Raw genomic sequence first — 12,500 nt, forward strand, 5'->3', positions numbered from 1 at the left:
ATTTTGTTCCATTGATATCCATTGTCCTGAGTATATTTACTGACCTACTTGTTCAATTTCATCATTACTTATTTTGATTATTTCTGGTTGGACATAGCTATCGAACATAATTTTGGTCTTCTTTAGGTATATCTTTAGGCCAGCTGTTTTGCTAGGAATTTGGATTTAATGAATACGAGTCTGTAATTCATTCGCAGTTGAAATAAAGATAACCATGTCATCTGGAAAGTGTCAATAACTTAAATATCTTCCATTTACTTTTCTTTTCCCAATCAAGAAGGTTGAATATTCCTTCTATGCATGCTGCGAATAGGTTTGTAGATGCTGTATCACCTTGTCTTATACCCCTCTGGTTTTTCACAGTATACTGATGGTCGGTAGTTCGTCATATCTACTACTTCACCTTTTTTTGTGTATCAGAATAAGGGTAGCATTTTCCATGTTCTTGGTATATCATTTTTCTTTATACATAGGGTAATATTGATTAGAATTCTTCTTTTTGCTGTAGCATATATATGTCTGGTTATGGTTCCTTATCATAGTTGTTTGACTTTTTTTTTGAGACTATCGGTTGTCTTTAATTATTTGTTATATGAATTTATAATTGAATATTCTTAGTTCTTCCGTGATGCATTTTCTGATTGTTTTGCACAATTCAGCGTATTTAGTTTTATTCTGTGGGTTATCTGTCTGTTTCATTTCTCTTCGTTTCTTCATAAGATGTTTGGTTTCTTTGGAAAGTTTGTCATATTTCTGTTCTGTAGTTAAAAAATCAGCTAACACCTTTTTTATTCCCGTATAGGGAGTACGCGAGGCCGTTTCGGCCCTGTGTAACTTTTGGAGACTGAGTGGGTAGTTCAATCTCCACTGGTACGCAATCAGAGATAGCTGGCCCAAGCTCGCCATCTCGTGGTCTCTAACACAATATATTTGATGTCTGAAATAATGTGGGTTCTACGGTCGATTTTCTTGAGTTTACGGGACGGAAAACCCGTGTTTCCGGGAGAAAAAACCCGCTTGCCCGTTCCAGAGATCGACTAACTCGGGAACCGGTCGAAAAAAGCTTAGAAAAATTTCTTCTAGTCGCCGACTAGATTCGAAACAAAGTCGTCCTTCGTGCTGTCAAGCGCTGTGCTGTGCAAACGCCATAACTCCTGAGCTACACAGGCTCTGTTCTGTAGTTATTTCAAGTGAATTTCCAAGGAATACAAGGAGTTAACTGATTATTTATTTATTAAATATTATAACTTATAAACGACATAGAAGGAATATTACCTTCTCTGTCGTTTATATCAAATCAACTGCTACACAGCTAAAATAAATCAAAAATATACGCTTCATATTAATATTATTTCTACAGTATCCAAAGGTTATATTGACTTCAATGAACACTTCGCATAAATGTAATTATGAACGCATATATACGTAAAGGCCGGAATCGTGGTTAAACACAACAAGTCATTTTTATAAGGAAAAGTATTTTAACTCCAACTACTTTCGTTTTGCAACATCAGGCTTGTTACTGGATAATGGGATTTGAGCTGTTTGCACAGACAGGAGATAACTTCCTAACCTATAAAGACATTAATCACAGTGACCTAATAGCTGCAGATTTTAGTAGCTACACTTCAGTATGTGTTATGAAAACATCAGAGGACTAACAATTGGTGAAAATATCATATGATGGAAACTAAGTAACTAGGTAAGCCGGCCTGGTTGGCTGGGTGGTTAGCGTATCCACTCTCCAGCCAAAAGGCTGCGGGTTCGAATCCCGCCGTGGGCATGAATGTTTGTGATTGTCTGTGGAAATACCAGTGGTGGTGGGCGGTAGATGGCGTTGGTGTAGCGCGGTCAGTTTGTAGTTGGTGGAGAGACAGAGAGCTGTAGAGCAGGTGCCCTCCCTCGATGAATCTTTGGACTCCCTGGAGGTGTCACGTAATAATAATGAAGAAAGTAATCTTCGATTTACTAATATTACTAACTTCTCAGAAGATCACATAAACTGACGAAAATGATAAGTGAGCTGACCAACACCAGGAAATGAAAAGAAAAAAAAATTCCGCTGGTGTCTTTTATTCCATTTATAGGGAATAAGCAAGGTTATTTTAGCCATATCTACCTTTTGGAGAAGCAAATTAGTGGCTTGAAATTAACTTTACCAAAACAAAAATCACGTACTGGATAGTGTGAACATTACATGTATGCAGGATTTCAGGTTTGGCAGTATAGTTTGCAATGAGCAAATCATGAAATAATAAAGATTGGTTCAGTGGATGAAGGATCACTTGCCCAACTATCTTGAAAAGTCATCATCATAACACTGATTACAGGTATAGACCATATTTGTCTGTTCCGGTCTCGTTATCCATCCAATATCCTTTTTTGAGGTCTACCCTACCTTCTCTTTCCAATTAGCTTATATTTTAGTATTTGTTTAGGATATCGGGTGTTGGCCATTTGTTTTACATGTTCAATCCATTTTTGTTTATAACTATCTTAGTTATAATATATGGGTACACCTTTCTGGCATTCCTATAGTGAAAGTATGTAAGTTCTTTTCACTTAAACTTTGATATCATCCAGGTCTACCTACTCACTGATGAGCCCTCAAAAAAGGTTGAAACCGGTCTGGGTAGTGACCCTCTCCTCATAATGCAATGCAGTATTACATCTCCTAGGAGCTGTGTTTTACATTATGAGAAAATATCAAGGATAGTGAGAGAGCTTGCTCCACCTTTGCTTCGAGTTGCCTTGGTGTTGTACTACCAGGTGTTCACTTACGCTTGGATTCGCCGATAGTTCTTCGGCATGAAACTCTTAGATCGCAGTTTTCGATCTCAGAGTTTCGCATACTGGCTGTAAAATAATAATGGATTTTTATCCCCTTAATTTGTTTAGTTTTTCTTCTATTAATTTTGTTTTTAGTTCTTTTAAAATGTCTTCGTTCCTTTCTTGATCTAATAATGTGTATTTTGCAGTTCTTCACATAAATCTCATTTCACTTGTTTTTATTCTTTGTTTATCTTGTTTGTTTATTGCCCAAATTTCACTGCCATATAATAATGTGGGCACTGCTAAAGTATTGTATATTTTCAAGCGTGTTTCTTTTTGTACTATATTTGGATTGAGTGTTCTTTTTATCAGGCTTATAATCTGTAAAAATTTTGAAGTTTTTAATTTTGTCTTTTTCTCCTTCATATGATATTTCACATCCAAGATAACTGAAAGCATTTATCTGTTCTATTATTTTATAATTAATAACTATTTTGCTTCTAACTGGATTTGTCCACAAAATACCATTTGTTTTAGTTTTATCTATGAAAAATTTCATTCCAATCTTCTACTATAATGTTTAAATTATATGTTGCTCTTTGTAAATTGTCTTCCTTATCTGAGATTATTACCTGATCATCTGCAAATAATAGCGTATTTATTTTGTTATTCCGAGAAATTTCTATACCTTGGTTGTATAAGGTGTTCTACTGTATCAATGTTTCATTAATGTAAATATTGAAAAGTGTTGGAGACAGAGGGCATCCCTGTATTACGCCTTGATTTATAGATTGTTTTTCAGACAACTTTTCATTTATTTTTATTTTATTATCTTTATATAAATTCAATATTGCATGTAGTAAAATATTAGGTATATTTATTTGTAATATATCAAAGAGTATATATCTTTTTACTTTGTCAAATGCTTTTTCGTAATCTATAAACAAAAGATGAGTTTCCAAAATTAAATTCTCTTCTTTTTTCTATGAGTAATTTTAAACAGAAAGCTGCATCCATTGTAGAGCGTCCTTTTCTAAATCCATTTTGACATTCTAATAATATTTTTTCACTGTATATTTTTAGATTTTCATTAAGTATTCTGCTATGTATTTTGTAGCATGTATTCAATAAACTAATACCTCTGTAGTTAGCAGCTTTTGTTTTATCCCTTTTTTTAAATATAGGTATTACTATACTTGTATTCCATTCTATTGGTATTTGTCCATTTGTATATATTTTATTTAATAATGTTAGTAATCTTTGATGAAATTGTTTTCCAGCAAATTTATACAGATCGGAGTTCATTCCATCTTCTTCTGCTGATTTGCCATTTTTTATTTTATTTAGGTTGTCCTTTAATTCCTTCATTGTTATCATATCATTTAAGGTATTTTTTTAAGTTTCTGGTGTAATTATTTTTTTAATGCCAGTGTTATCCGTCCAAAGATTTGTAACGTAATCCAAGAATTCTTTTACATCTATTTCACAATTTATATTTGCAGTTTCTTTTATATGTGCATTCATGTGTTTTAGTATTCTGTACGCACTAGGTCTTATTTTGTATATGCCATTTTCTAGATATGATACAAATTTTTCCCAGCTTTCTCTGTCTCTCTTTCTGGTTTCTCTTTTGGCTATTGCTCGTCTTTTTTTTATATTCAATTTCATCTTCTTGTTTTTTGCTACTTAGCCATCTTTTAAAAGCCAGTTTTTTTATTTTCAATGATTGTTTTTATTTCATTGTCACATATATGTAATTTTTTATTTTTATGATATTATTTTTGTGTTCCTAGACTTTCATATGCTGCTGATGTGATAATTTCTTTTATATTATTTCATTCTTTCTCAATGTTTTAATTTTCTTGTATTTTTTTGTAAGTGGTTATTAATTCGCTGTTGGTATAAATTTCTTCTACTTGAATCATTTAGTAGTCTTACATTGTAATTAGATTTTGTTTCTCTAATTTGTTTATTTTATTATTATTATTTTTTATTATTTATTTTATTTTATTTTATTTTTTTTTTGTATTTGTTGTAGCCAGTTTGGTGGAAATCTTAGTTTTGCTTGTAACGTCTAGGAAGAGATCTGCTGCTTTTTCATTTGCTATAAAGTAGACTATTATTGATTTTTGTCCTCTTGCGCACCATGTATACTTATGTATATTTTTATGTTTGTAATATGTATTCATTGCACACCACCGCGCTTGGTCGCACGAAGGAAGACTTCGTTTCGAGTCTAGTCGGCGACTAGAGGAAATTTTTCTAAGCCTTTTTTCGACCGGTTCCCGAGTTAGTCGATCTCTGGCACGGGCAAGCAGGTTTTTCCTCCCGGAAACTCGGGTTTTTCGTCCTGTAAACTCAAGAAAATCGACCGTAGAATCCCCATTATTTCAGACATTAAATATATTGTGTTAGGGTTAGGGACCACGAGATGGCGGCACATTTGAGCCGTCTCTCTTTACTGCGTACCGATTAATTAGTGATAGCTTTGGGCCATCTGTCTCTGATTGGGTACCAGTGGAGATTGAGCTGCCCACTCAGTCTCCAAAAGTTAGATAGGGCTAAATGGCCTCGCCTACTCCCGTATACGGGAATAAAAAGGCGTTAGCTGATTTTTTTTTTTTTTTTGAGCCGCTTTCCATTTTTGTTAACTATTGGTTCTCCAAATTTTCTATATTATTGTTAATTTTTTTCATTCCTATTCTGGCATTAAGAACTCTGGCTATAATTATATGGTCTGTTTTATTTAATTTTTCATATATCCCTTGTAACTCTTTGCAAAAGTAATCAATTTCTTTTTCTTTTCCTTCTTCAGGGGCATACACTCAAACAACTGTTAAAATTTCTCTCTTTAATTTTAATCGCACTTCTAATATTCTTTCATTCCATTATCTATAATTATTTATTTCTGCTTTAATTGATTTATGGTGTAATGATCCAAATCATTACACCAGGTTTTGCATGTATTTGTTTGTCCACTCCACTATATATGATATTGTAGTTAGCTGTTTCTTTTGTTTCTTTTTTGTTTCTGTAAGAACTGCAATTTCTATATTTTCGTCATTTAAAATTTTCTCTAATTCTTCTTTATGTGCTGTGCTTCTAATGTTCCTATTTCACCACGTTTTTCTTTTTGCAAAGTTTCTTAACCTTTTCCAGTTTGCGGTCGTTTCCCATGTTTTCTGTCCGGTTTGGATTTCGTTGAGACTTGAAAGTAATGTGTTTCCCTATGTCAAGTGACTAGCATGACGATAGGTATCCTAGTGGTGGGGCTGCTACTTTAAGACAACTAGGCTTGCCTTTTTTTTTTAGTAGATAGTGTAAACTACAGTTTAAGAGGAAAGAGTCACCCCCTCGCCCTCGAATTGCTCTAATAGCACTGGAGAGAGAGAGGGTGGGAAGGAGTCAGAAGTAAGAGAGAGCAGAGGGAAAGAAGAGTAGAAAACCAATCTCCAGATATTATATACCAAGTGTATATTGTACGAAGTAAGATCAGGTCTAGCTTGGGTATGTCGGGCTAGCTATGCCCGTACTCACCAATGTGAGCCGCTGAGAAAATCTTGAAAAGTAGCTGAAGGATTCCATTATATATTCTGTATTAACATAAAAAATAACATACTATTTGTATTTCTATCCTCTCTCGATGAGATTATGACTGCCTGGATGTCTTAGATAATAATAATAATAATAATAATTTTTCAAGTCATTAACTTTATTATTCATACTAAGGCAAGTGATACGAAGCCATTAGCCTCTATATACAGCTAGCTTAGACATGAATATATTTCAAGTGCAGAACATTCTTTTGCTTACTTGGGATAAGGATTAAAACCAACTATAAAATTTCTTGGTATCTTTAACATATATATATATATATATATATATATATATATATATATATATGTATGTATATATATATATATATGTATGTATGTATGTATGTATGTATGCTAAAGATACCAAGAAATTTTACACTTGGTTTTACTTCTCTACATAAATTCAGTATATAAGTTATTGAGTACATTCTTTTTGATATACTTGTTTGTTTGGGTGGCCTTTCTGTTGAAAATAAAAACAAATCTGCGTGTTTTAGGATTAAGTGACTGGGAAACCGAGATAAGAAGTAAAACAAAATTTAATGGCACGACAAGTTTCGTCTTAACAGACTTCTTCGGGTGCAAAAAATAAAAGAAATAACCAACAGGAATAAACAAGAATAGTAAAGGAAATAACTCTAAATAGCACAAAAAGGATAGCGTATATATTTCAACATTAATGCGTTGACAATTTTGTATTTAAAAACATTCTCTCTCTGACTTCATTGTCTTGCGTATGCGTGCGTTCACAATCGCCAATATTGGATAGCAGCACTAATAACAGTCAGAGAGATTATAACTTAGGTTGCTGTTGAGATGTATAGGATTAAGGATTATTTCTTTAGCTTTTACTATCTTTCTTTCTATTTCATTGTAACAACGGAAAATATTAGTAGACTTTCCCCATAATACTGTATGGGTGTGGTTCTCTTCATTAGAATTTGTGGAAAACAGAACATGGCTGGCCAGAGCACAATATCTCCCGTAACTTATGTCTCTCTGATTTTCTTCGATGCCTAACTCAATGGATTTCTGGCCAAATTAATTTGTCTGGCCAAAGTATGGTTTATCAAATTGCACCAAATCTGGTAGATGCCGGGATACTTCAGGTTGTTATGTTATGTCTGTTATGGAATTTCGCTCCCGGTGAGGGGGGGGGGGTTGGGATTAGATATCCTGGGGTTTGCCTTGAGAGAGCAATTTGAGTCTCTGGGAAAAGTTATTTTCCGGCATGGCCTGTGTGGGGTTTCTTGGTGGGTGCTTTTCCCTGGAATATGAGCGGTTCTGCTCAGTGGTATGGTGAGCCTATCACTGAGTTGAACCAACGCTGAGTTGGACGATCTTTTGGTCACTCGTAGGGAGTCCAGGGGATTGCCTAATTTTTAGAAAGAACCTTTACTTAAACAGTGGTCTCTGACGAAAACCAAACCAGTTTGAAACAGCTGTCAGGCCATGAAACCTTATCAAAATGGACCAATTGGAGGTGAATATACGGACGCTTGGGCATAGCGATCGTGTCTCCTATAAGGTCCGGCTAGGACAACTCGTAAATACTAGACAGTGTGTATTCTTGTAAGCTCTCTGGTCAAATTTCATACGAAATTTTTATTGTTTCAGTATTCGGCTTTGAAATAATGCTGGATTTAATATCCACTTGATTTTTATAATCTTAATTTTAATAATTGCTTAGTAAAACTTTTTCTTGTCGGCACCTAGTATATAACTTACGACGCTCTTTCTTCTGGTGATCTGGAGCTGTGGACGACAATGCTACTTTCTTAACGTAGGCGCTCTTATCATTAATATCATTTTATTATTATTTATTTAGATTTATTAGCAGTTAAAAAAATTAGCAAACGTCTTTTAATTCCGAATTGGGAGCAGCCGAGGCCGTTTTAGCCGTATCTAATTTTTGGAGACTGAGTGGGCAGTTCAATCTCCACTGGTATCAATCAGAGATAGCTGGCCCAAGGCTATCACTAATTAAGCTGCACTCAGTGAAGAGAGATGGCTCAACAAGTGTTGCCATCTTGTGGTCCCTAACCCTAACTCAATATATTTAATGTCTGAAAATAGTGTGGGTTCTACGGTCGATTTTCTTGAATTTACGGGACGAAAAATCCGAGTTTCCGGGAGAAAAAACCCTCTTGCCCATGTCAGAGATAGACTAACTCGGGAACCGGTCAAAAAAAGGCTTAGAAAAAATTCCTTTAATCGTCAACTAGATTCTAAACAAAGTCTTCCTTCGTATGGTCAAGCGCTATGGTGTGCAAACGTTACATCCACTGAGCCATTATTTTATTTTATTATTTTAAAAATTCCGAATGCGCCACTCATGGCGGAAATTTTGAAGTATATTATGCATCGGCGCAATACATGTACATTTTGTTTATTGCAGTTCTTGTCTCTAGTAGCAACGCTGTGAAGTAGGGTGTTTATTGATTGCTAGATTGTAAAGTGGTTATGCGAATTGTATGATCGGAAGGTAATTATTAATACTTGTTAGAATTAATATGTAGTCATATTTTCATAATAACATGATTAAATGTATCACAATATCTTTCAGTACAGCAGTGTTAATTATTAAAAGCATTTTGATCTCATATATCTTGAGCTTAAGGTATATGAAAATAAAATCTTTATTCTAGAAGCAAATTCGGATTTTACTTCAGCATAACACTCAGTAAAAATGAAAATAACAGAGGCATTTCTTTGTTAAGTAAGAAATAAAATTAGTCAAAAAAGAAAGAAGCAAAAGAACAATGCAATATTTTCGCTCACCTACAATTAGATGGGAAAATTAGAAAATCCTAAACAAGAAATGGACAAAAGGAAAAATTGATATCATAGGGCTCTGTGAAGTCAGACGGGAAGGAATATGTGATTTTTATAGTGACGAAGTGAGAGTAATTTATTCAGGTGGAGCTAAAAAGGAAAAAGGAGTTGCACTTGTTTTTAATAAAAGAACAGCAAAGACCATCATTAGCATAAAATGTCTGAATGACAGGATTATGTGGTAAAATTGAAGGCTGAACCTGTGGATATAACAATAATGCAAGTATATATGCCAACAAGTGACCATTCAGATGAGGAAATAGAGGAAAAGTACGAACAATTACAAGAACTAATTAAGGAAGAAGAAAGAAAAGAGACTATATGATTATAATGGGAGACTGGAATGGAGTTGTGGGAGAAGTAGAGGATGGGAGTGTCGTAGGAAGATACGGATCAGGTAATAGAATTGAGAGAGGGAAAGGTTAGTGGAATTCTATAAAGAAAATAACCTAATATAAATACTTGGTTTAAAAAATCTAACAGAAGACCATACACATCGAAAAAAAACAGGAGATATGGAAAGGCACAGGAGCGCACCAAGGGTATTTGTTCCTGGGTGCAAACTTTTATCGGCCGCCCCTTAAAAAAATAACTAACAGAAACAGCATTTACTATAATAAATAAAATATCAATGTTGCCGCCCGGGTGCACCCTTGGGTTGGCGTGGCCCTGGAAAGGTATCAAATTGATTACATTATAGAAAAGCAAGGATACAAGAATAGTGTAAAAAATGCATGCACGTATCCTGGAGCTGATATTTAATCTGACCACAACCCACTATTCATAGAAATAAATGTGAAACTAAAGAAAATAAAAGAAGCTATGAAAAGGAAAAAATGGAACTTGGAAAAATTAAAAAAATACCAAGGAATTTGGAAATAGATTGGAGAAAGAATTGGAAGAAACAAGTTTTTTCCAAAACTGAAGATCCAAGAAATGGGAACAACTTAAAGAGAAAATAAAGAAGATCGCAGAAGAAGAAATTGAATATATATATAAGAGCTAAAAGAATAAAAAAACCTTTTATAACTAATGAGATGATTTCTCTAATGGAAGAAAGAAGAAAATGGAAAAATAAAGACACCCCAGAAGGGAAAATACAATATAGAACCCTGAATGACAAATTGAGAAGGGAAGCAGAAAGAAGTAGAGAAAATTGGCTTAAAAAAACAATGTGAAGAAATGGAAAATTATGAGAGTGGGAAGGTATGATCTTTTGTATGAAAAAGCAAGAAGCATAAATCATAAGAGAAATCCTAATGACATGGGAAGAATACATTGAAGATCTATATGACAAGGAAAATAGACCAGATGAGTTGCCATTAGAAGATATAAAGAAGGTAAATGAAGATGATCTTGGCCCAGAGATTTTGAAGACATGGCCATTAAGGAACTAAAATGTGGAAAGGCAGAAGGAATAGATGAAATACCTGCAGAATTCCTGAAACAACTTCAGAAGAAAGGAACTCAAGAAATAACCAAAATAATAAATTTAATTTATAACAAAGGAGAATTACCAAAAGATTTTATGACCTTAATATTTATACCTATACCAAAGAAAATAATGCAGTGAAGTGCAAGGATTTTAGAACAATAAGTCTCATTTCCCATATATCAAAAATACTTATGGGAATATTAACACAAAGAATTGCATCTAAGGTGGAAGAATTTCTTGGAGAAGATCAGTTTGGTTTCAGGAAGGGTAGGGGAACAAGAGATGCGATTGGACTGTTCCGAATAGTAAGTGAAAGAAGTCTGTAAGTGAATAAAGAAGTTAATATCTGTTATATAGATTTTGAAAAAGCTTTTGACTTTGTAAAATGGGATAAGATGGTGGAAGCAATGAAAAAGATTGGTATAGATTGGAAAGACAGAAGGCTAATTATTTCACTATATATAGGACAAACTACCGTGGTGATATATATATATATATATATTATATATTTTATATATTATATATTTTATATATTATATATATTATATATTATATATATTATATATTATATATATTATATATTTTATATATTATATATTTTATATATATATATATTATATATATTATATATTTTATATATATATATTATATATATATATATACAGGGTGTTCGGGATAAATTTGACAGTTTCGTAAGGAAAAAGAAAATCTTCTTTGCATCTATTAAATTTAATGAATTGACAAAAAAACATTACAGGCAGAGTTAATTACAATACTATCAACAAGATTTACTCAAAATAACCACCATTAGCATCGATCACAGCTTCAATTCTGCTTCGGAACCTCGAACAAGCTGATGCTACAGTCTCCCTGGGAAGGGCCGCAAAAACTGTTTTAATTTTATCCATTAACTGGGCTTTTGTATTACTGGAAGTGCGATTGGTGTCTTTTTCAACTGCGCCCCATACAAAATAATCCATGGGGTTAAGGTCTGGGGAGTTTGGAGGCCAAACATTTGGACTGGTGAAGTCGTAGAAATTTTCAGACAACCATTTTTGACTTTTCCCAGAGGTGTGGCAAGGGGCCGAATCCTGCTGCCATACATACGGCCTACCATTGGCTACCCTTGTTATCCAGGGCTTGACTACAGTTAGCAACTCCACGAACAAAGCCCGAATTCCAATGCCAGGGTTCTTCAACACCTGTTCCTGCAGATTTGCGAGGAATTCTGCTGTACGAACGCAATCAGATCGTCTGCTAGGGATCTTTCTTCTTGCTACATCCTCGTAGTCACCATTGCAAGTCTCTAGTTCATGCCTGATTGTTTTTACTGTATTCAGGGAGCATTGGGCAGCAGTCGTAATATCCTTATTTTGATGGCGGGCACGAATCATCATGATACAAGTTATTCTCTTCCATGATTCAGGTGGGTTCCAGCTATCCATCCTTTCTGACATGTATATGAATGAAGAAGGGTCCAAACTTTTAAATGAAGAGAAGTGTGTGTTAATACATGTAACTTACGGAAAAATATAATTAATTATAAATATGTCAAATTTATCCCGAACACCCTGTATATTATATATATATTATATATTATATATATATTATATATTATATATATTATATATTATATATATTATATATTATATATATTATATATTATATATATATTATATATGTTATGAATACCAAGCAATTTTTAAACCTGGTTTTACTCCATTTCCCAAGTAAGCAAACAGACAAATAAGTCAAGTTTGCACCTGCAAGTGATGCAAGTCTAGCTGATCCTACAGGTAGTGCAAGACCAAGGCAACTCGTGGTAAAGGTGGCATGAGCTCTGATCACTAATCTTTATATTT

The 12,500-nt window shown here is 33.8% G+C and overlaps 1 protein-coding gene across 2 annotated transcripts in view; it reads left to right on the forward strand.

Annotated features, from left to right (window-relative positions):
• LOC150096085 (cathepsin B-like) overlaps positions 1-12,500 on the forward strand; it is an 89,182-nt gene that overhangs the window by 7,597 nt on the left and 69,085 nt on the right. The window contains exon 2 of one of the 2 annotated variants that reach the window (XM_090409658.1): positions 8,767-8,853. The exons of the other annotated variant lie outside the window; for it this stretch is intronic. Within the exon in view, the coding sequence (XP_090265784.1) occupies positions 8,843-8,853 (11 nt within the window). The 5' untranslated portion in view covers positions 8,767-8,842. The remainder of the gene's footprint in view (positions 1-8,766; positions 8,854-12,500) is intronic. 2 annotated transcript variants of the gene reach the window in all.

Source organism: Typopeltis vanoorti, chromosome 19 (assembly GCF_054136105.1).
Source record: "Typopeltis vanoorti isolate ZY-2024b chromosome 19, IOZ_Tvanoo_1.0, whole genome shotgun sequence".
Taxonomy (NCBI): Eukaryota; Metazoa; Arthropoda; class Arachnida; order Uropygi; family Thelyphonidae; genus Typopeltis; species Typopeltis vanoorti.